We start from the raw sequence: 22,457 nt of genomic DNA, 5'->3' as shown, positions 1-22,457 counted from the left end.
CTCTTTGTGCAATTGGTAGCAAGTAACACTGGGCACAACCTATGCCCACAAATACACACCTCACTCGAAGCTTGTGACAGTCTGTGCCTCCTAAGGTGTGCCTGGAGGGTTCTGTGAGCAGGGGAGAGAAAGGCTGGGATTCTTCCCAACTTCAGGATACTTTAGAGGTATCATCTGGCTTCTTTTCCTGTCTGGTGAGAGTCTACACTACTTCATTATTGGGGGGAAGCAATAAGTCACTGCAACAGGAAAGCAGCAAACAGCATTGCCAGACATGTTTGAACAGAGGCTCACGTGCTGCAGGCACTTTGACCCCAATGATTTTAAATCTCTTCTGCACTCTTCCTTGAGGCAAGTGCTAGGAAATAACAGCACTGCTGAGAATTGGAGATCTGCCTTGGAGCCCAATGCGCGTCTCCCAGCCTCTCCACAGCACCACTGCTGGCAGGCAAAGCTGCTTGTAGAGTTTCTCTTTGATTGTGTCTGTGGGGATCTGGCTGAGGAGGAAAACAGTAATTTTAAGGGCTTGAGAATGGAAAGAGGCGGTTTTTCCCATGGCGCTTTTGGGAAAGCTTTCCTGAGCAATTATTTGTTACTATTTATTAGAACGTCTCCTAATACTGCCATTACTGTGATACTTTTATCAGATGGAAGCAGCTTCTAAGGCATTGCTTTGTATTATTTTCCCCGTTTGACAATCTGTTTTTCAAATTGGACATTAAGGGATAGCACATAGTAAACTTAGTACAAATTAAACATGGGATAAACTCAGTCTTCTGCAGAAACTTAACCAACAGAAGTACCTCTGGGTGTGAATGATTTCTTTTGTTGTGACACTGGTCTGCCCCTCTCCCTGTGAGACCTGCAGGGGGATCAGGGATCTCTGCAGAACTGGACTAACACATGGTAATTGAAACATCAGCAGAAATTTTAAAGAAAAAATTAAAAAATGTTGATGTTTTGCTATATTAATTTTGGTGGATACACTGTTGTTTTCTGAGTGAGAAGCAAAGTTGGAGTATTGTATAGTTAAGGAATATCTTTTTAAATGTGTCTATTTACAAAACGACTGCCCTTCTGTAGGTATGAATATAAACAATGCAAGACAGAGGAGTAAGTCAGTGGAAGGGGTGTGGGATCTGGGGCAAATACAACGTGCAGCAGCAGGAAGGGCGCCATCATTTGGAGAAGATCCCTTTGCTCAGTGGAAAAGAACCCAGGCAGGACAGGGGGGTGTCATGTTGTAACACGACCCAGAGAAGCCAAGCTCTGGTCCTGCTCTTTCTGAAGTCCCTGCCTAGTTTGTCTCAGCACAGAATACAGGTTCAAACCCACAACCAAAAGATGGGGGGAGAAGTTGCCTTTAAGGGGTTTTGGTTATCTGTCAAGGAGAATTAAGTACTACAAATATTTTTGTCTTATTTAAGTACAGCAATAGCCAGCTGAGTTTTACTTTCCCAATGGAACTTTGAAGTCCGGGTTTCCTGGTGGAGCGTGACTAAGCTGCAGGTACAATTGTCAAGGAAATGGCTCCTTCAAGGTAATTCTCATTAATTCCACTGTTTACTTTGTGCCTTACTCAGAGGAGGATGTAAGAGCAGTCCTGTGTCCTTCCCTGACAGCTGCAAAAGGGTGACAGAGGAGTAACAGGTCAAAAACTATTTTGTCAGTCACACTTGTCTTATCAACAGCAGTTTGGTTACCAGACGTGGTACCAGTGCTGATCATGGAGTTTGTGCTGCTGTGACCAGACTGTTAGAAGCCAACCTGCTGTCCCATGGAATGGATGTGGCCAGAGCAGTTCCAGAAGGAGCTGTGTTGTCATAGTCTTCAATCTATTAGAGCTAATGGATTACAAAACTGCTGTAGATCAGACATTAAATCAATTCCCAGCATGTTTTGTATGTATCTGCTGCTGACCTCAGCAATTAAAAAGATGTCCAGACATCTACATGTCCACCCAGTCACCTGGACACTATCTACTCATGTAGGTTGCTCTTCCCTGTGTTGGCTGCTGCAGACTGGGTCTTCAAGCATCTTTTCACAGCACAATCTGAACATAAATTGGTGTTTGCTCAGGGCCTGTGAAACCCACAGACTCAAGTTTCCCAGAAGAAGTTACCTGTGTGTCTTTCTGCATCAAGATGAAAATTCACCTGTGCAGCCCCTTGAGCCCCTGTCACCCCTGCAGGTCCCCAGAAAGGCAGCTGCAAAGAAACCACTACTCCCCTCTTCAATGAGATGTCTCAGGGCTGTTGCTCTGTGAGGGGAACAGAAACTCCCTGGTTCCTATCTGAGAGGCAGTTGCTCAAATGGGACTGCTATTTAAGGAGGCAGAAATGGTCTCATGCTGATGAAAAAGAGGAAGGGGCCATTGTTTTTCTGAAAATATTTTGAATTAGCTCTGGCCTTCAAAAATGTAAAAAGCAAGTTGAAACCATGAGCTCCATTTGGTGAACAAAACACAAACAGGTGAGCAGAGGCTTTGCCCTTTTAATGCAGTGACCAGTACACTCACGCGGCATTATCCTGCTTCAGACATTTATCACAGTTTCATTTTTGAGCATGACCTCAGTAGCAATAAAGATGATCTCACAGCCTTCACATATCTTTTCCATGGTATTGAGCAATGAATCATCTTCCCAGAGTTGCTTCTGAACTCCAGTCGCCATGGAAGCCACCACATGGCATCCCACGGGTATCCTTCCTGCCTCCTCTGCTCTGGACCCCATTCCCAATGGGGCTGGGCATCTCAGACTCCCTGGGATGGGGGTCCCCAGGGAAAGGCTGCCAGGCAGACTTTTCTTGCACTTTGAAAGACTTGTCTTTAAAAATGCCTGGCCGCCTCTGACAAGTCCCTCCAGCCCTTACTCTACCCAGAAAAAGCAACACAGAGGAGGTGCATGTGACAGAGATCTGGGGATCTCACAGGGAACTGGAAAGCATTTGCAGCTCAGTGACATGGTCTGCTCATCTGTGCCCACTTCCCCTGCCAACAGAGAAGTGTACAAAAAATAGGATGGTGTGTATGTGTTTCTGAAGCCATAGTTGCTTCTCCATTATCAGCCCAGTGGCAGGTCTCTGGCATCTCAGAGTATTGTTGTGAAATATTCAATTATATTCTATCAGTGTCTCTGTCCAGGCACCTGGGATGCCATGTCCACCAGTCCAACCTCACAGCATTATTGGGAGACGGGGCAGTGCCATTGGCCTCATTTTACAGGTGGGAGAACTGAGCAAGTTTCTGTGTGACCCACCTACAAGCACACACAAAGTTTGCCAGCAGCCTGAGACAGGCAGCCCAAACATCCACCCACAGCCCCCAGGAGGGGATCCACACGTGGTGGGTTAGCATCCTGCTCTGGACATGTGAGTTGTTGGAGAAGCAGCTTCCCACAGCAGAACTGACATGTGAGCCCTTGTCATGAGACTGCTGGGCTGCAGCAAGGAGTCCCCATCAGCCTGGACATGGGGCCAAACCTCCTCTGCCAACAGGCAGTTTTTTGGAAGGACAGTCCCAAGGCTGTGTTCCTGATGGCCGTGGTGCTCCACACACACACACCAGCACAGTCCCAAAAGGCCACACAAGACCCAGCGTGGCCAAGGTGCTGTGGTTTAATCCACACTTGGCCAGGATTTTGAGCAGCCAAATTCCCAGCTCCCTTCAGGCTCTTCCAGCTACTGTCCAGCATGGGTTTACAGGTGAGTGGGGCCAGGGGAGCTTCAGCGCTCTTGGAAGAAACCAAATGCCTGTCTAACAATGCCTCGGAGGGTTGACAGACCCCAGGAGCGCTGGGCTTTCCCCTCAGTCACGGAGTCCACCGAGTCCTGCCCTGCCCCAGCCTCTCTGGATGACTTACAGTTGTTGTTGGTGTTGTGAGAATGCAGCTGGACTAAGTCCTCCTCCAAGGCCCCTGCCAGCTCCTTCAGTTCCCTGGAGGTGTCTGCCCGCAGGTACTGCCAAGCCTTGCGCCCGTTGTGGTCCCTGCAGCTGGTGTCTGCCCCATAAGCTCCCACCAGCACTTTGATGAGCACTTCATGTCCATGCAAGGCGGCCAGGTGCAAGGGGGTGAGCCCGCCGCTGGCTGTGGGGATGTTCACGTTCACAGGGTAGCCGTTCTTCTGGGCGTGGGAGATGACCCGGATGAAGCTTTCATGGTGGCCATGCTTTGCAAGCCAGTGGAGAGCGGTGAAGCCCGTCACAAAGTCTCTCCTGGTCAGCAGGGTGGGATCCACGTCCAGCAGCTTGATGATGCTTTCTGCATCACCCTGGGCCACCGTCAGCAGCCATGCATGCTCCAGGGGATCGAGGACAAGGGGCAGCACATCAGGGCTCTGCTCGGGCTTCTGCTCTTGGTGTGGTTCTGCAGGGAGGCTGCTGCTGTTGGATATCTTCTGAGTGCCAGCAAACCGCAAGGTGCTGCCAGGGCTGTTGCTCTGCAGGAGGATTTCCTTCAGCTCCTTCCTCCGGGTACTGCTACGGCCGATGGAGAGCCTCCCTGCAGTCCTACCCCAGCTCCCCAGGCTGTGCCTGCTCCAGTTGACGCTTTTGTTGGTGTCCATCTTTGGCAGTGTATAGAAGCTGTCCCTGGTACGCAGGGTGGCTGGCCAGGCATGGAAGCTGCGGGCTCGGCTCCCTGCCTGGGGCTGGGCAGCCTCCAGGAAGGAGAACCTCCGTCCGGTGCCAGCCACCTCCTGCTCTGCCAAGCGCTGCTCCTGCTCCTGCCGGGCCATCCCGGTGCCTGCGGCGGGGCTGTCCGGCAGCCTGGGCCCCAGCTCGGCACGGCTCACGCTCCCCAGTTCTCACCCCACACTTCCTCCCCGGCGTTAGGCGGAGGAGGAACCGATCCTGCGTGGCGGGAGGGCACGGGGCGGTGCAGGTGACCTTTGGTCACGCCGTGGCCGTGGCTGCTCCTGCTCCTGCCGGCGCCGGGCCCGGCCCCCGCCACGGGCTGCCCCAGCCCCCGGCCCCACTCCCTGCGGCGTCACAGAGGGACAACGGGCGGGACCACCGCGGGGGCCGGTGGAGGCAGCGGCGCCCTGGGCACCCCAGTGCCGGTGTTACAGAAGTTTGATGAGCTGCATTCTCCTCTCTGAAGAGTCTCATATAGCTCTGATGTCTCACCAGCAGCAGGTGAAGTAGCCTAAGCCTTAGGCTGCAAGAGTTCACCAAATGTAAATGTTTTATCAAACAATGATGCTAACAAAGAGCTCCCTGAATTCAGCAGATATGAGCAGAATGGAGATGATAAGGACCAAGGAGACAATTTCAAGAGAAAAGTCATGTCAGAAGGCAGCCAGAGCATCAACAGTGAAATGCAGTAGAAAATCAGGAGACCACTGACCAGAATTCAGTGATCGACTTGGGGGTCAGGTGATGGGTGGCATGGGTGTAACTGAGAGATTTGAATTGGAGTAGGAGGCACCAGCTCGAGCTGTAACTGAAGTAACAAAAGACTAGTTGGAAACATTCACTTGGACTTGGCATTCTCAGTGGGTCAGACCCTGTTATGGTGTCTGATGTGTGTAAATCCATAACACTGGTCTCAGAAATGCTTTCCCTGGCCCTGCTGGCACCCAGGGTTGCCTTGCTGAGACACCTGTCTTATAGCCCCCTCAAACTGCAATGCTTCTCCTCGGTGCTGTGCTCAGGAAGACCCAGGTCCCAAGGGACCATGTTCCCAGTAGCTAGTGGGATTCCAAGGGAGACACAGCCTGGGACAGTGTTTCGGGTCCCTTGCCACACCATGTTTCATTCCAGAGGCATTTTGGCTGCCTTCTCTTGCTGTGTTTCACTTTCCAGCACAGCCCTTGCCTGGTGCTGTTGGCAGCTGCCGCCATCAGTAGTCTGTACCCTAATTTTGCTAGAAATCAGGACAAATTCCTCTGCCCCAAAAGCCCCTAGTCCTGTTTCTCCCAAGACCTTTCTTACCCATGACTCGTCTGATACCCATGGCTGACCTGCTACCAGCTGTTTTTGTGGCTGGTCAAGCAGTTAAGAGCCACATCAGCCCCTTGAACCTTTAAAATTTGCTTTCCCTAAGCTTTAGCCCTGCTCTGACTTGCCCTGGGCTGGTTGTCAGCCCTCAAGGGCCTTTGCCTTTCTCCAACCACTTGAACCAGTTTTTCAGGGATATGTGGGGAGCTGGCATAATCTCAAAGCCCAAACAACTGGTGGTGAAAGCATAATTGCCCCCTTGCTCCTTTTCTGGTGCTGCCTGGTTTTGTCACTGGCTGTTGGTGGGTTCTGTGGGCTCAGGGAGGCAGAGAACTTGAGCCACACAGCCATGGGATCCTGGGGAACAGTGGAAAACACTTGGGTGGCAGCTGGGGAAAACTAGGAAGGAAACAAGGTCCTGCTCCTGGGGAATGAGGAGCAAAGTAAAGCTCCCATTTAGGGCCATCCTGGTCGTACCTGCATTAGGGACTGGATGCACTGGTGAGCACTGACCAGGATAAAAAATAGGGTGCCAGCCCTGAGGGCTTTACTTGGGTGCCCCAGGGTTGGGAAAGTGACTGCTTTGGATGGAGACTGAGTTTCCTCTCTCTCAGCCTCGTTTGATGCTTGCGCTGGCATCGAATGAAAGGAAAGCCGAGCGGCAGCAGCTGCACCCCCTGGAAGCAGCAATCGGCCGGTGCAGCTGGGGGAGCTGAGGCTGCACCGACGGGCCGGCAAGGGGCTGTGGTGACACCGGAGGGGATTCAGCGCCGCCGAGGGCGGGGGAAGACCCGGAGAGCCTGAGCCGTCCGGCGGATCTCAGGGCAAGTGCGCCACGTGCTCAGACAGGGGACCCAAACAGACCCGAACCGCGACCCGCAGCGCAGCCTCGGAGCTGCACGAACCGGGCCGTGTTACCGGAGCGGCCGCGGGGTGCCGGGTCGGGGCCCTGCCCGAGGGGTCGGCACAGGGAGCGAGGAGCGGCCGGGGGGCCGCCGGGGGCATCCCGGAGGGCTGGCCGGGGACCGACACATTCTGGCCAGGGCTCGACACCTTCCGACCAGTGATCGGCACCCTCCGGCCGGGTGCCCCCCGCTCGCTCTTCCGCCCGACCCGCTCGCCGCCGCCCCGGCCCCTCCGCCCGCCCCATTCAGTCCGGGCTGCACCATCCCGGGCAGCCACAGGGGGGGACCGGCGGCCCCGCGCCTCCCGGAGCGCGGCGGTGGCGGCACCGGCGGGGCTGGCCGGCCCGGGCAGGACGGGGGCGGGTACGAGGCGGGCACGGGGCGCGGGGCGGGGCGGGGGCGCGGCGGGTCCCCCCCCGCGCGGTGCCGCGGTGGGCGCGCCCGGAGCCGCCCGCAGGCCGGGGCGGGACGTGCCGGGCGGGCAGCGATGGCGGCGGCCGAGGTGGCGCGGCAGGTGCGGGAGGGCGCGGGGCCGGGCAGCGCCGGGGCGGGGGGCGAACCGGACCGGGCCGGGGGTAGCGCCGCCTGCGGGGACACCGGCCTGGGGGTGCCTGCGGGCTGCGGAGCTCGGGAGGGCGCGGCGACGGCGGTGCCTGCAGGGTCGGGGTTTGGGGGCCGTCCCGAGGGGAGCTGGGCTTACCAGGGGTATGGGGTTTGGGGTCCCCCCGCGCTGCAGCCCGGCCCGGAGACCTTGCCCTGCCCGCACCGGGTGGGCCGGGGATCCTGCCCGGCCGGTGCCTCCGGACCCGGGCCTGGCGCTGCCCGGGCTGCGGTGCTGGGGAGGCCTCGCCCCGCACCCCGACCCAGGGCTGGAGCCTCTCACCGGCCCGGGCCCGGCGATGGCGTCCCCGCCTCTCTAGGGATGCTGCTCTCCCAAAGAAACCCTCACCCCGTGCCGTGCTGGGCAGTGCGGGGAGGTGGCCGGTCCGGCACCGCGTCCCGCTGTGCTGCCCCCGAGGGTCCCCCTGTGGTGGCCCCAGGGCCAGCGCCGTGCTTGGCACAAGATCTCTGCGTGCCTGTGGAGAATTATCCAGAAGAGGAGCAGAGGGAGTTGAGCCACCTCTGCGTTTGTTGGAGAAATGCTAAGGAGGCATCTGTATAACGCGTTTGCATGCGGAAGCATTTTGTCTGTGATTTGATGGGTTTCCAACTTTGATGTCCATGTGTTAGTACAGAAATAATACTTGAGATGAATGCTTGCTATTTTGTCTTCAAAGCAGTAGGTTTTAGCATGGACCCAGTCTTGTTGAACGGGTAGATGTAGCCATTCCTTGCCAGTTTGTGATGTTATTTCTTCCTGGACATAGCCATTGCCTTGTATGTGACTGCCAAGGTATGTAAAGTGACTCACTTGCTCCTTTGTCTTTTAAAGAAATTGAGTGTTAGAGTTTCCTAAGATAATGTACAGGAGCTTCAGACATCTGCTTGTGACCTGGAATGAATTATGATACAGCACAGCCTCTCTTTGGAGGCAAAAGGGAAAGCTGGCTGTGAGACAGATTGAAATTAGTGTGCTGCAAATTGCAAATGCCTTTGTTTGGACAGATAACTTGTCAGCCAAGGTCTTGGGCACCCAGTCATGGCTGTGGCTGGTGGAGCAGTCAGCCATAATGTCTGGGTGGTGCAGGGGGCTCTGTGTGTGCCAGCAGGGTTGAACGTGTGAGACCTGGGTTTGTGGGGCAGTTGGGATCACCACCCACCCTCTGCCCCAGCAAACCCCTCATCAAACCTGCATTTATTGTGGAGACAGTCAGTGAAAACCCCTCCTTCCCTGGGCAGGCAGTGGGGCCCCATCACCACCAAGCTGAGCCCTTTCTCCTGTCCTCTGCTGGTGAGGGTGCTGCAGGATTTAAACACTGAGACCACAAAGAATGTCCACCTTGCTCCCCTTGGGGTGAGGATGTATGCAGAGGACCAGCTTGCCAGGCACTGTCCAACTCTCAATCTCTAGTATAGGTCAGAAAAACCATTATGACTGCTGATAGTGATATATATTTCTAGTTGCTGGAGGAGACTTCTGGGAATGTATCCAAACTGCATGGCATTTCTGCAGCCTTTTGGCAGGGGCATAAGGAAGTGTAATCTTACGAGCTGTCAGAATGTGAGATTTTGGAAGCACTTGACTTTGCATATTGGATGGCCAAGTGATGCAGTGCGTCTCAAGGGGGCCGTCAACGGTCAGGGCTTTGGTGAGATGTTTCCTGCTTTCTATGATGGCTGGTTCAAAACTATTTCCCTCCCACTTTTCTGTTGTTTTTCTTTTAAATTTTTGTTGAGTTATTATCAGCTGAGCAAGGTAAAGAAACATGATGTCTTTATCTAGACTTTATATTCTTGCTTTATATTTATCTTGTGTTTATACTGTCTGCTGGATAATTCCCTTGTTGCATAATAGAATTACACACTTCTACAAGTGAGAAGTAATTGGTACAAGTGTTGCTCTAATTTGCTGTTTAATCATAGCCAAATGCCGTCTGGGAAGTGGATACCATAACGCCAAGGTCATGAGAAAGGATCTGATGTTGTTCTGGCTTGAAGATGATGTGGAAAACTGTGCTGTGGAAACCTGAGTCCAGCTTTGCCTTGCTTTGCAATGTGACCTCTTGTGCAAGAGTTGTCTCAGGTCTGGGGGTTGAGCCCCCAGTTCTCATCATTACGGGGCAGGGGAGTGGCTGCTGTGAGCACTGGCAGTGGTGCTGGAGCTCTGGGAGCGTTGCTTCATTTGGTTTTGTTGTGGGATGGTGCTGTTGTGTGTTGCAGCAGTTTGGGAATCCTCCGAAAGGAGTCTCCAAGGTCTCAGTGCTGGAAGTGATTCACATTTGGGAAGAGGTGGGAAATTGTGTCAGAAGGACTAAATGTAGCTGTCAGTGTCCTAAACAGAAACTCTTCTCCATGAGATGCAGAAGTAATTGTACTGCAGCCTTTGGGAGCAGTTCATGCTGCACAGGCCTTGTTTGGACATTGGGTCCCTTGGGTTCAGAGCTGTAACATTCTTTATTTGCTGTGCTCTGCTTGAATATCACCAAGTGGAGGCTTTTCCTTTTCCATGGTGTCCTTTCTCATCATTCCTTTAGACCAGGCCACCAGAAATAGTCCTGAATATGCAGCACTGACATTTGCAGTGGCAGCACCACTGCATGTCCTGGGGATCATGCTCTGCTTCATCTCTGCAAAGAGGAAATGGCCTCCGGGGCTCTGAGGACGTTGGGGGGTGACAGTGCTGGACCTGCTTGTCTTGTAAAGCAGATCAAGGCACAGACATGCATTCAGCAAGATTTTCCTCTAATCGTTTTTTCATCCCAAGGATCCTGGAGTGATTCAAACTCCTGGAGTCTGCATCTCACCCATTTTATGTAAACTAATATTTAATGTGCAGTGCTTTCAGGCTTGGGGTCGTTCATTGTAACATCTTTGTATTTTTCATATATTTCTGACAGTTCTCTGTAAGAATCAGAGTAGGCAGTGGTGGCTTCTGTGGCATGGAGAAGCTCTAACAAAAGTTTGTGTGAATTCTAGAAAGGCAGGGAAAAAGTAAAATAACCTTTCCAAGTGGCTGCTCCTTACTCTCACTCTGCAGTACCTCTGGCTGATAGTGCAGCAAGAGAGTGTGTTGCTCTTTTTGTTCTTTTAGTCTTGTTTGTGACAAACACTTTGCTTCCTCCAGAGTAACAACAGACCATTCTATCCGGGGGGGGTCACTCTGTGTATATGGGGAAAAAAAAGGCATCTGGTATCTTGGTGTGGTGCCAGTGTTCACACTGGCTTTCCAGAGATTCCGTCTTTGTTCCAAGAAGATGGTAACCTTCAAACAGGAGGGACTCAGCCATCCAGCACTCACTGATGCTTGTTGAAAAAGCCTTCAAGCATACAATACTTAGGCCTTGCTTACCTTGATGGTACCTCTTTATATGTTTTAAATTTGATCTGAAACTTCCTTTTCAAAGATAAGTAATGGAAGACATTTATCATATTAATGAACAGTTTATCAGCAAAAAACTTATAAGCTTAACCTGTTCTCTGATGTTGAGCAACGTGATCCAAATCTACATTTAACATACATCCAGGGTGACTAATCACTGTGTTCATATGTTGTTTATGATGATGCTGTTTATATATAGCAGCATTCTGGGTACAGAGACATCACTGTGTGCCTGAAGAACTGGTGACTTGCACCGTTTCTTGGTGGATCAGATAGAAAATGTGTCTTTTCTCTCCACAAGTTTGGTTATTGCTGATAACTTTTGGACGTGTGTCAAAACCAGTTTGACCTTAAAACATTTTTTCTTATTTTTTTCCCACTGCGTCTGATCTCTTGATGCCTTGGCCAAGGAGACACTGGATTTTTAGCCAGAGTAGCAACCTCATGGTTGTGTACTTAACATGAAGGCTCAGCTGCTGTGACTGGAAATCAGATTTTGCTGTCCTTGTTTCCTGGCCTGTAGCAGACGTGAAGTGTGGTTTAACTGCATTATAAAACCACAGGTGACTAGAAAAAAGAAGCTGCAGGAAATGACTTGCAGGCTGCATTCTGTGCAATGGTAAATGCCTCCTCTCAGGCAGGAGTGGTTTAGCTTCTACCATTTATTTTGTTCCATCTGGATCACACTTCTTATATTTAGGGATGCAGGAAAGATTTGTTCTTAATGAGAGCCTACACTCCACCCACGCTTCCTGGGGAGAGTAGTGTTTAAGCAGTCTTCCAGTGGTGCAGTTTTAAGGCTCAGTATTAAAAATACACTTGATATTTCTCCTTCCCCAGGAGCAGTTTGCCTTTGGTTCTCTCTCACTCCTTTGCAGGCCGTGTCTCCCCATCTGTTCTTCACCAGGACCACGGTGCTTTTGCTGCAGATCCAGCGCTGCCAAAATACCCCAGTGCTGGGTTTTGTTTTGGTGAATGCAGTCTCGGAGAGTTTGAGTGTGTTGTCACAAAATCAGTGTGCCTGCTGGTCTGCTGTTCTTCTTTCTTCTGGTTTAGCTGTTCATGTGTTACTGGACTTGGCGCTGCATCCTCAAGGCAAACCCAGAATCCGCTGGGGAACTGCAGTGCCTTCCTCATGAACACGTCGTTAGGGGGAAGGTGCTCGGGAATTAATAAAGCACCATATTTGGTGAACATCTTGGCAGGAAGAGTCAGACTAATACACAAAATATGGCTAAGGGGAAACATATTTACACATCACAGGCTGGTAAATATGGTTAATGGTTGAAGTGTATTTGGAGCCTCATATCTGAAAAAAATACAACCAACCCACAACAGCAAAACAGTAATGAGGCAAGTAATCATACTGACAGGCTACTGTAGTAAATGCACTCCTTGGGGATGTTTTCCTAGCCTAAAATACCAGTGCCATTAGCAGAAGAGGGAAAACCAGTATGCCTGTCCCTATGAACAGTCTCTCAACATATATGAATGTGTGATTCTGAAAGAATAAGTTAAAAATTATACCCTGTGAACTACTGCCTTTTGGCTGTAGTATTTCTTGCAAACTTAAGATGTTCCTGGAAGGCCAGAGGGGAATTTTTTGGTTTTGACACTGAAATACATTGTTAAGAAAAGCCTTTTCTTCAGAGAGGCAGATACATTTTAGGGGGCTGCAGGAGGGCAACTTTCGAGCAGATAATGTGGGTGTAGCACCATCTCTCTGTTTTGCATGTTGCCGTTCCTGAGGCTGAGCTGCATGCAGGTTATTACCCTTTGCTGGGCAGGGTTGCAACCCAGGGTGCCTTGGCATAGATGGGTCTGTGTGCAATGGCCAGGTGGAAATTTCTGCCTCTGCTCCAGCAGCGAGTGTGTGTGCTGGTGTAGAGCATGGTGTGAGCTGGGGCTCGGCCCCTCTGCTTCCTGGGGCAGAAAGGGCACACCTGGCCAGGGAGACTGGGTTGGTGGTGTTGGGCACAGGAAAGAGGGTGCAAGAGCAGCTTCTCATCAAGTCCTTTGAGTGGGTGGTCTGGAGCAGCCTTTGCACCCCCAGCAGGCAGGTTTGGGTACCCCCATTCCCAAACCCCTGTGCAGGCTCCCTTCTGTGGGGCTGTGTGTTTATGAGCATCTCAGCTGTCCACACGTTTTCTCAGCTGTTCCACCGTTGAGTTCCTGGCTTTCAAAGACAGCTCCGAAGCTTGGATAGCAACACTCGGAGCTGAAGACCTGCTGCCTTGCATGGTCTGGCCACTTGCCCATACGAGCCTCTTCCTTGCAGCTTCCATTAATGATCTCTGATTTTCAGGTGCCAGTGGTTGTTTCACAGATTTGGACAGACTCCTGTTTGCAGTTCGGCTGTGTTTGATATCTTGAAGGCTGCATTCTCTGCTGTTTCTGAGCTGCAGCAGATGAGCTTTGCAGAGACAACGTGTTTGGGTTGCTCAGTTACTAGATGTAGGTTCAGTTATTCAGTTATTAGATGTAGGTACCGTTTTCATGACTGTTCTAGCTGGTTTCTGTAATTGTAATTGTGAATGGGAATTACATGTGAGTTCCAATTCACATAAAGTGAATTGTAATAGGCTTGTAGGAGGAGGTCATTAATACATTCCTTTGCACAGGGGAATTCTTTTTGTTTTCAGTATAAGGTGAGACTTCTCTACATGTTTCCTCAAGAAAAAAGTGTTTCGTTGCCTCTTTATTTCAGCAGCTGTGTTTGAGTATGTGTTTTTGCACAGCTTAGTATTTTTCTGACAGTATTTTTCTTCAGATGCGTGTCAAATGAAACGTTCTATTTGTGCCGTCTGGATGTGTTTTGGAAGAGAGGGAAGCGTGCTGACATGACTGACAGCATCCCTGCAAATCTGCTTGGACTGTGCCGTTGATTCTGCTTGGGAGGTCTTGGATAATACACAGAGAAGTGTATTTTGCTCAGAAATGACACAACCATTTCATTGTGTTTCAGGGTGAAGGCTGTCGCACTGTCCCACTTTCTGGACACGTCGGATTTGACAGTTTGCCTGACCAGCTGGTTAATAAATCAGTTAATCATGGGTTTTGTTTCAACATCCTGTGTGTGGGTGAGTATTTCCATTTTGGGAAGTTCTCTTGCTGAAAAGTTCTCTGCAGCTGGATGTAGCTTGTCGGTGACAGCGTTAACAAGGTAGCTTTGATTTAAATTTCCCCAACTGTTCTATTTTCAGTAACAAGATTTACTGGTGCTCTGGGAAATCCCCGCTGGTGTTCTGCAGCATGGCTTTCTACCAAGCAGTGAAATAAAATGCCTAAAATCACAGGCTGTTATTATGATCTTTATTTTCCTAGTATGTTTGAATTCCACATTTTTAAAAGAAAATAGGTACTCATGCCAGAGTACTTTGTTCTGAGGTCTTGTTTGGTTAGATATTGAATTATTATTATAATTATTTTAACAAAATACTATTCATTTCCTTTTAAATCACTAAAAGCTATTTTTGTTCTCCTCCCTTCTGTGCATACTTGAATTAAAATAGTGTCTAGCCAAGCCTTAACTGGTCAGACAATTATCCAAGCTGCCATGTGGTGTGGTCACAGCTGGGGCCTGGCACTGTAGCAGGACTTTGTGTCTGTCCCTGCAGCCCATCTCACAGGTCTTCCCCAGGGTTAGGATCCCAAACAGTCTCTCCTTGGAGGCAGAAGTAAAAACCATGTATGGCTTTGACAGAGCAGTTTGGTAAGGTGAATAAGGAAATAATTAACAGAGAATTAATAATTGTCTGATTGTTTTACTGATGCTGGTGCCCTGCTTGTGGGAACTGGAGGTCATTGCGTGGCCGTGGCTGCTCAGGGTAAGCCCTGTCTGCAGATGATCCCAGCAGTGCCTGGCCTGACAGAGGGAGAGCAGCAGCTGTGTATTCCTCCTGGGGACAGCTCTGCATCCACACACAGGTTTTCTGTCCCCGCCTCTGAGAGATGCAGCTCATGGTGTGGACCTGGTGTTTGCCCAGGACAGGGTTAAGTCTGAAAGAAGAGTAGTGGAGCAAGGAGGGGGGAGCTGAACCCTGTTAAGTGGAGCTGAGAAGAAAATTTTCTGTACAGTGGCATTCCTGTGAGATGATAAACTTTGCTGACAAATGGAGGTCACTGTCAGGCTGAGTTGCTGGTGATTTACACAGTACGTGAATGTGATATGACCTGGTGAAACTCCTGGCCTCAAGGCTGAGACCTTAAAGTGTTTCCTTTTCCACTTGCTGAGCAGCAGTGGTGTTTTCTACAAGTTCTGCTTGCAGCAGGGAGTGCCTTCTGTGGCTGTGTGTTCACTTTGGTGTGTGTAGAGGAGTTGAATGCCTCTGCTTTCCTCTTTACAGGACAGAAATGGAATGCATTAATCCCTTGTCGATCTGAAAAACAAGGACTCGCCAAGATCAATGTGCATTAGTTATTAATGTCAGTCTTTTATGAATAGTAATAACGCAGCCAATCTTTAAACTTTACAGAAAAATTTAATAAATTTCATTAGAAAAAGATCCACAAATGAAGAGTTGAGGAGGTCAGGCTTTAAAGTATTTTTAAAGAGTTGTCTGGTGCCTCTGTTAACTTGTGGAAACAGAGTTTAACCCTTAAATATCCTAGAGAAAAAGCCCCAAAGTTCCCAGGGTTAATCTATTATTCTATTGGATCTCACTTGTACAGAAGGAGTTCAGGGTGAAAAATTGAAAGAAGAGGGAGCAAATGAGGATTGGAGCAAAAAAAAGAAATAGATGAACTGATCCCATGGACAGGCCACTAAGCACGACAGAGAAGCTCTTCATTGCCCCCCATTTTTCATCTGTGTGTGGCATCTATTGGAGGAAAAATCCAATGGCAATTTTACTCTGCGTCATATTGGATCTGAGCCACCGATTCCTCCAGCTCCTGGTGGAGAAGCCAAGGAAAGCATGAGAAATGACTCTCAGCAGCACGTCCAGAGGGGAGCAATTTTTAGCTCTTCTCATGCTGAAAGCTGTCTCCCCTTTGAGACTAAAGCCAAAGATAGAATAAATGAAAAAACCTCTCATAAGAAGTTGGGGTTGTGGATGGTTTCTCTGATCTTTTATTCCTCAGCACAACCATTTTCTTCCTGAAGCTTCTGTGATAAATTGTTAGTTGCCTCTTATTTCAGTGCAAAGCTCAGAGAGCTATTTAATGGCTGAGACTTTCTGTGCTGACTGTACTTCTCAGTGAGATGAGGGGAAAAAAGAGGAAGAACAGGCTGCTAGTTTTTAATGTAAACCTTCTCAGTTTTGGCCAGGGCAGATTGGAGTTGCATTACACTAGTGTCGCATTACAAGCAGGTTTTTCCTTTTCCTCTCTGGGATTTGGAGGGAATTAGTTCCAACTGGCCTATTCAGTGCATTGAAAAATGGCTATTTTGTGGCAGAAATACCTTCACTTTTCCCAAGAGCTGTACCAAGACTGCTTGAGGTCTCTCACTGCACACAAGTGAGCCCTGTGGGGTGTGGGAGCTCTCACCGGTTGGGGAAGGGAAAGATGTGCACAGGTGTCCAGGGTGGAGCTGCCTCCTGCTCTCCAGCAAGCATCTCCCTGGGGTGATGAGCTGAACAGCCTGGAAGTTGCCTGGGCCTTGTTTTTGTGGTCACGGGTGCAACCAGCTGAGGAAAGAAAGGGTTTCTCCTATCGGGAAGCCTTCTCAGCCCTCTCCTGCCCACTCACTGCTGGCCCCCTGGGATGGACAGTGGGAGCCGGGTGGTCCTCCGAGGCGCTTCAGCATCTTCTGTGAGCTCTTGTTGCTCCTCTGGCCACACCCCAGCCTTTGCCTTGCACTGGGGGAATTGTGTGGTGTCTCTGTACACCTGTCAGATGAAACGAGCTATTTTTTCCTTTCTCCTTGAGAGATGCCCTTATCAGGCTGAGCTGCCTCAGGGCTTGTCTCAAACCTGCTACATTGGATTAGCTCTCATTTCGACACATGAAAAGGCTGTGCATGCGAATATATTTTCTTTAAAATGGAACTATTTGATCTCTGGAGCCACGGTTGTTAATCTTTTGAAGGACAGGTGCTACTCTCTCATGAAGGGTACTTTTGTGAAAGCTGCTCCATGCCTTTGAACAGGGAAATATTCCAAAGACTCCTCTGTCCTCCCACAGAATTGAATGAGGATCATATGTTTGGGGCTTCTTAAATTGTGAATGATGAGGAGAAGGAGGCCAGTGAGCAGTTGATTGTTGTTTTGCTGTTTCACTTATCACATGCTAGGGAAAAGCAAATGAAATCTCCAGACACAAAAAGGAGGTGCAGCTTTTGTGTTGTATAACTCATCTTACTGCTACAGGGTGCTTAGGATGCCAGAATTTCTGTGGAAGGAAGAAGCCATGAAGGTTCATTCGGCATAAAGATACCTGTCTTGGTTTGGGAAGCGAGGAGCTTGTCCCAGCTGTTGTTTTGAAAGTGATGCCACTGCTCTATCAGTGTGGGATTCGATGAACCATTTCTGCAGAGCACTGAAGGCACCCTGTGCATGTGCAGTTGGGCCACGGAGCTCGTCTCAGAGTGAGAGGAGGTGTGGGGAGCCCAGCACAGGGACTGTGGTCTGATAGCCTACCAGGCACTAAGAGTGGGTGTTGCTTTCCAGACACTGATGTAGGGCTGCTGCATGTCCTCAGCCTGGTGTGGTGCTTCTTGCCATTTTTATTTCTTTTTTAATGTCTCTGAAAATCGTTGGACTTAACAGCAAAACTCCATCCCATGATGAAAGGCACAACACCACAGCTTTTCAGTAGCTGCCAGAGCTTCCTAGTGCAGCAAAGGTCCCCCTGTCTGCCCTGTCCTCCCCACAGTGCTTTGTCAGCCCTGTTTCTGGAGAGCAGACCACTGCCGAGTTGCATAACCCCTAAGCACAGTTTTGGAGATCCAATCACATGTGTGCCCATAAGCCTGACATCAGGAAATAATCTCCCTGCCAGGGATGCCTCTCCCTCGGTTTGCGTACACCGCTGCTTTTTTCACAGTAATTCTGCCTCTTAATCCCCATTCATCATTTCTGCTTTTTGGAGAAGATTCCAGTGCTGTTGGCTGGAATAAGCACACACCACTTTGTCCTTTTCATCAGGCCATCTGTTCCATCTGGACTTCTGTCTTTACAAGAAGGAGCTGGCACAATTCACATCTTCCAGCCAGCAGAAAGTTGCTTCTGTGTGAGACAGAAATTCCCAGGAGAGTCAGAAATCCTCCTTTCTGTCATTTTGGCCTTCAAAGAAATGCTGCTCATATTTAACACAACGAAAAACTTTTTTAGGCTCTTCAGTCTTTTACCATCTCATGTCACCCCATCAGTGCTAACATTGTGTTTCTTTCAGTTGAGAGTCTTTCCTCTTTTCTCCATTGTCCTCTTCCCTGACAGGCTTTAATGCTGTGCTGTGTCTGGGGGGTTACACAGCACAGGCACAGGGGTATCTGCTGGCTAAATGTAATTCCTGGTGTGCGGAGTTCATGTTTGAGGTGCCATGTTAGTGACTGGGTGTTTTGTGTTTTGTGTTTTAAAGATGAAGTTGTAGGTGTTTGGATGGTCAACTCCGACCTATGGAAAAATGATTTACCAGTTCAGGTCTTCCCTGTTCAAAAGGAAAAACTCTGAATTCAGGGTTGCCTTTGCTGGCCCAGTGTAGATGGCGTGAGATGGAGTATGAAACATGTCATGCATCTCTTAAGCACGTCTTCTGGCCCCTCTGACAGTTAGTCATTCCTGCTGGAAACAGCACATTAGATTGATTTAAAGTAGGCAATTATTAACAGGTTCAGGATGTGCTTAAACAATAGTCTTGGCCTCACATGAACATCTTTCACACAGAAGAAGGAGGGAGGCAGAAAAGAGAGGTGACTTACAGGGTGTTTTGTCTGCCAGGAAGCCAGTGTGGGTTACACATGACCTGTGTATCCTCTGCAGGGAGCAGCTCCCGGCCTTTCTCACCACTGCTGCTCCCCTGTCAGCAGCCCTGGAGACTTGGGACACAGACTGCTGGATCTGAGCCTCCCCCAGAGCCTGCCAGGCTGTGGGGCAGCGGTGCAGGAGGAGGCTTTGCAGGCTGGTTTTTGGGTGATGGTCCCACACACCAGGGCTGGTGGACTCCTCAATCCTGAGATGTCCCATCCAGGGTTCATGGCATTCACAGGCAAGCAGCCAGCTCACTGCTCTGTCCCACCCATCCCTTGGCAGGGGCTCTGGAAATGCTGCAGGCTTCTTGGGCTGTTCAGATTTTTGTCTTTTTTTACACTGCTGTTTTCCTGGAATCCCTGAGAAAGACCTGGCAGGTCATACAGGCTGTCTGCTGTTAACCCTCAAAATCCCTGTCCAAACCCTGGCGATTCTCTGGTCTGCTGTGCTTTGTGCACCTGCTGCCTTTTGGGGCCAAATGGTATGGAAATGGTCCAAACAATGAGATTCCAAGTCGATGAAGGGCTTGCTGGACCAGCTTATTTTTCCAGTGACAGAGGTAAACTTGTGCTTCGCTGGATCCCCCTCCCTTGCTCTGGTCAGCAGTGTGGTTGGTACAGCTGATGCATTGGTGCAGCACAAGGGACTGCAGCCATACCAGCTCCTGGTGCCAACTCCTTCTTATTCCCTTTGGATTGCAAATGGGATTGATGCAAAGAGCAACTGGACTGGTGGCTGTTCTGGCTATATCTGGCATCTCTTGGTGGTGGAGCACAAGCTCTCAGCTAGCTCCCAGACAGCTCTGCAGCTCAAGGTACACTTTGACTTTGAGATGTTAATGAATTTTGCTGCCTCTAGAAAGATACTTGATATGGGCTCCTGGCAATCAGAGATAGTTCCCAGAGTAGGGGATTTGAGGGTTGGAAGTAGATGATCTTTAAGGTCCCTTCCAACCATTCTATGATTTTATGATTATGTGTTTGCCTTGCCCTGCCCATCTTGTACTTCAGCCCTGACTGAGAGAATCCCTTCTGGGGCCAAGAGAGGAATTTGCCTGCTTGCAAGGGTGAGACTTGGAGATTTGGACATTTGGACAGGGGAGGAGAGGAGGAGTTTCCCTGTGTTGAATTGGGCATTTCATGCAAGTTTGGATCTGTTGCAGAGCTCTAAACTTACAAAAATAAGAAGCTCTTTTATTCTGAGCAAAGTAGGAAAGCGATGAGGTTGTTTGGTTGGGAGCTGTGGGCTCAGGGCAGGAGGGGAATGCTGTGCAGCCAGACACAGGCTCCCTGTGGTCCTGCAGGGTGGGGTTCAGCTGGCTCCTGAAGTTTCTGCAAAAGCCAGCCAGGCAGCTCAGAAATCGCTGTTTCCCCCAAAACACAACAGCCCTCTCGGGGCAACAGAGCAGACTGCGTAGGAAGTCAGATCCTTTGAGCTCAGAGAGCTGGCTCTGTTGTCAGAGCCTGGTAAGGGAGGCTGTCCTGTGGAATCTGTGTGCAGACAGATTTGTTTTATTCTTCCTGGGATGTAACTAAAACAAATTTAAGACTGGTCTCTGGGATTTCTCTCTTCCTTCCAGATTTCTTTCTTCTTTCCTTCCCTGTTGATAGATGAAATCCAAATAGCAGTTCAATGGTGCAGAACTTTTGGAAGCTGATTTTGGAATATTGTATAGCTTGTGTAGCTCCTCAGGTATGGAAACCAGATACTACAGAAAAAGCCCCCTCCCAGTCGAGAAGGCTGATTACTCAACTCAAGCTGTTATGAATACAAGAAACCAACTGCACCGTAGGACTGGAACGAACTCTCAGGGTTTCTGCATGGACAGAGGCTATTTCTGTGGCTGCTTGTTAAACACGTAGTGATCTGGAACAGCTTTTTTTGGAAATGGCAATGAGCCCCATTCCCTATCCCACTTTTTAATGAAAGCAGCATCTTCTGTAGTGTAGTTGTGGGTGTATGTAGGACCTGAATGATGCTTTCCCATTCGCCTTTTCACCTCTTTCTTTTCATCTCTATTTTGTAACAATGTTAATGGCCATTAGACTGTGAAATGTAATTTGCCCAGAATACAGACCTCCCATTGTTCATGGCTTTCTGTTTACCAGGCGCTCCGTTGGGAGCATGAGATCTGCTTTCATCTGCTACAATTTCACCCCTGTTAATGTTTGGAAGCTGAAAGGCCAAGCCATATTAATATTCAACTGAACATTTCAACTCTTTTTTTCCAATAGGGGAAACTGGCCTTGGTAAGTCCACCCTCATGGACACCCTTTTCAACACTAAGTTTGAAGGTGACCCAGCATCTCACTCACAGCCTGGGGTCCAGCTGAAATCCAGTACCTACGACCTGCAGGAGAGCAATGTCAACCTCAAACTGACTATTGTGAGCACGGTGGGCTTTGGAGATCAGATCAACAAAGAGGACAGGTGAGTGTTGGGGAGAGAGGCTGTATCATGACCTAGTTTTCTATGCAGGGTCTCTCCGTGTGCCCTGGGTGGGCCAGACTGCACTGTACAGTTTTCACGCTTCCTTCTTATGGGTTGTCCTTGTCATCTCTTTGGGATGGGACAGGTGGAAGAGAGGACAGAGGCTGTACAGTGTCAGCACTGCTTCAGCTATGAAATAGCTTTTCTCATGCTGTCAGAATAATATCTGCCCTGCTGGCAGCCTTCTGCCTAAATTCATCTGGTGGGAAGGGTGGAATGCTCCAGGGCATCTGGCCTGGTTTCAGCTGTGCTGACCACAAGCTGCCAGCCAAACCACTCTGTGGTCTAGTGACCTCTTGGCTTAACATCCACTTCTGTCAGGGCTCTTCCATGTTGCCAGAAGAAGCACAATAAATGTGCAGTGGGATACCCTGGGGAGGTATCTCTGGCAGCTCACATCCCAGCATGGCTGGGCCATGGCGGTTAAGGGACTTGCAGTTCCACCAGGCAGTCTCTAAGGTGTATCTTCACAGAGACGTTGCTGATGGGATTTGCTTTGTTGTAGGTCTATTAGATTTCTTTTTAAGTTTTGGTTAAGATGCACTGATGTCCTTTACATTATGAGTCTGAAAGGCTCAGAAGGCCTTGGAAGGGTGTTGCAGGGATTTCCTGCCCCAGAGCCTGAGGCAGAGGTAGTGCAGGAAGGAGCTGTGTCTGCCACCAGCAGGACTCGAGGCTGTGAGAGCGGCAGGCTGTTCCATCCCTGAGTGCAGGCAAGGGTTACACACTGCTGTAAATGAGTGCACATCATCCTTGCTTTAGAATGTCTCTCACCCTCACATTTCAAAGTGTGAGAATCCACTCTCCCTGGAGAGAATCATAGCATCGATTGGGTTGGAAAAGACCTCTGAGATCATCAAGTCCAACCCTTGGTCCAACTCCAGTCCGTTTACCAGATCATGGCACTCAGTGCCACGGCCAATCTCAGTTTAAAAACCTCCAGGGAAGGTGAGTCCACCACCTCTCTGGGCAGCCCATTCCAATGCCTGAGCACTCTCTCTGGAAAGAATTTTTTTCTGATCTCCAAATTAAATTTCCCCTGTCAGAGCTTTAGCCCGTGCCCCCTTGTCCTATTGCTGAGTGCCTCGGAGAAGAGACCAACCCCCAGCTGGCCAGAACTTCCCTTCAGGTAGTTATAGACAGTGATGAGGGTGACAGTGAGGAGAGGATGATGTGTCTCCTCTCCTCTGCTGAATCCCAGTGCCATGTTTGGACAAAAAGGCTGTTAGAGTCTA

General features: G+C 49.8%; 2 protein-coding genes across 8 annotated transcripts in view; one reads left to right on the top strand and one right to left on the bottom strand.

Moving 5' to 3' along the window:
* Positions 1-2,381: 2,381 nt before the first annotated feature.
* SOWAHD (sosondowah ankyrin repeat domain family member D) lies at positions 2,382-4,815 on the bottom strand. Its single transcript, XM_071569332.1, has one exon. It carries the CDS (start codon positions 4,732-4,734, stop codon positions 3,724-3,726), a length of 1,011 nt encoding a protein of 336 aa, XP_071425433.1. The 5' UTR covers positions 4,735-4,815; the 3' UTR covers positions 2,382-3,723.
* Positions 4,816-7,255: 2,440 nt separating this feature from the next.
* Positions 7,256-22,457, top strand: part of SEPTIN6 (septin 6) — a 28,112-nt gene continuing 12,910 nt past the window's right edge. For all 7 annotated transcript variants that reach the window (XM_071569011.1, XM_071569008.1, XM_071569007.1 and 4 more), the window contains exons 1-3: positions 7,256-7,357; positions 13,788-13,902; positions 20,967-21,162. In XM_071569011.1, coding sequence (XP_071425112.1) covers positions 7,331-7,357; positions 13,788-13,902; positions 20,967-21,162 — 338 coding nt within the window. In that variant the 5' untranslated portion in view covers positions 7,256-7,330. The remainder of the gene's footprint in view (positions 7,358-13,787; positions 13,903-20,966; positions 21,163-22,457) is intronic.

This window comes from Pithys albifrons, chromosome 14 (assembly GCF_047495875.1).
Source record: "Pithys albifrons albifrons isolate INPA30051 chromosome 14, PitAlb_v1, whole genome shotgun sequence".
Lineage (NCBI taxonomy): Eukaryota > Metazoa > Chordata > Aves > Passeriformes > Thamnophilidae > Pithys > Pithys albifrons.
The sequence above is the reverse complement of the archived record's forward strand: the minus strand, read 5'-3'. Positions and strand labels throughout refer to the sequence as shown.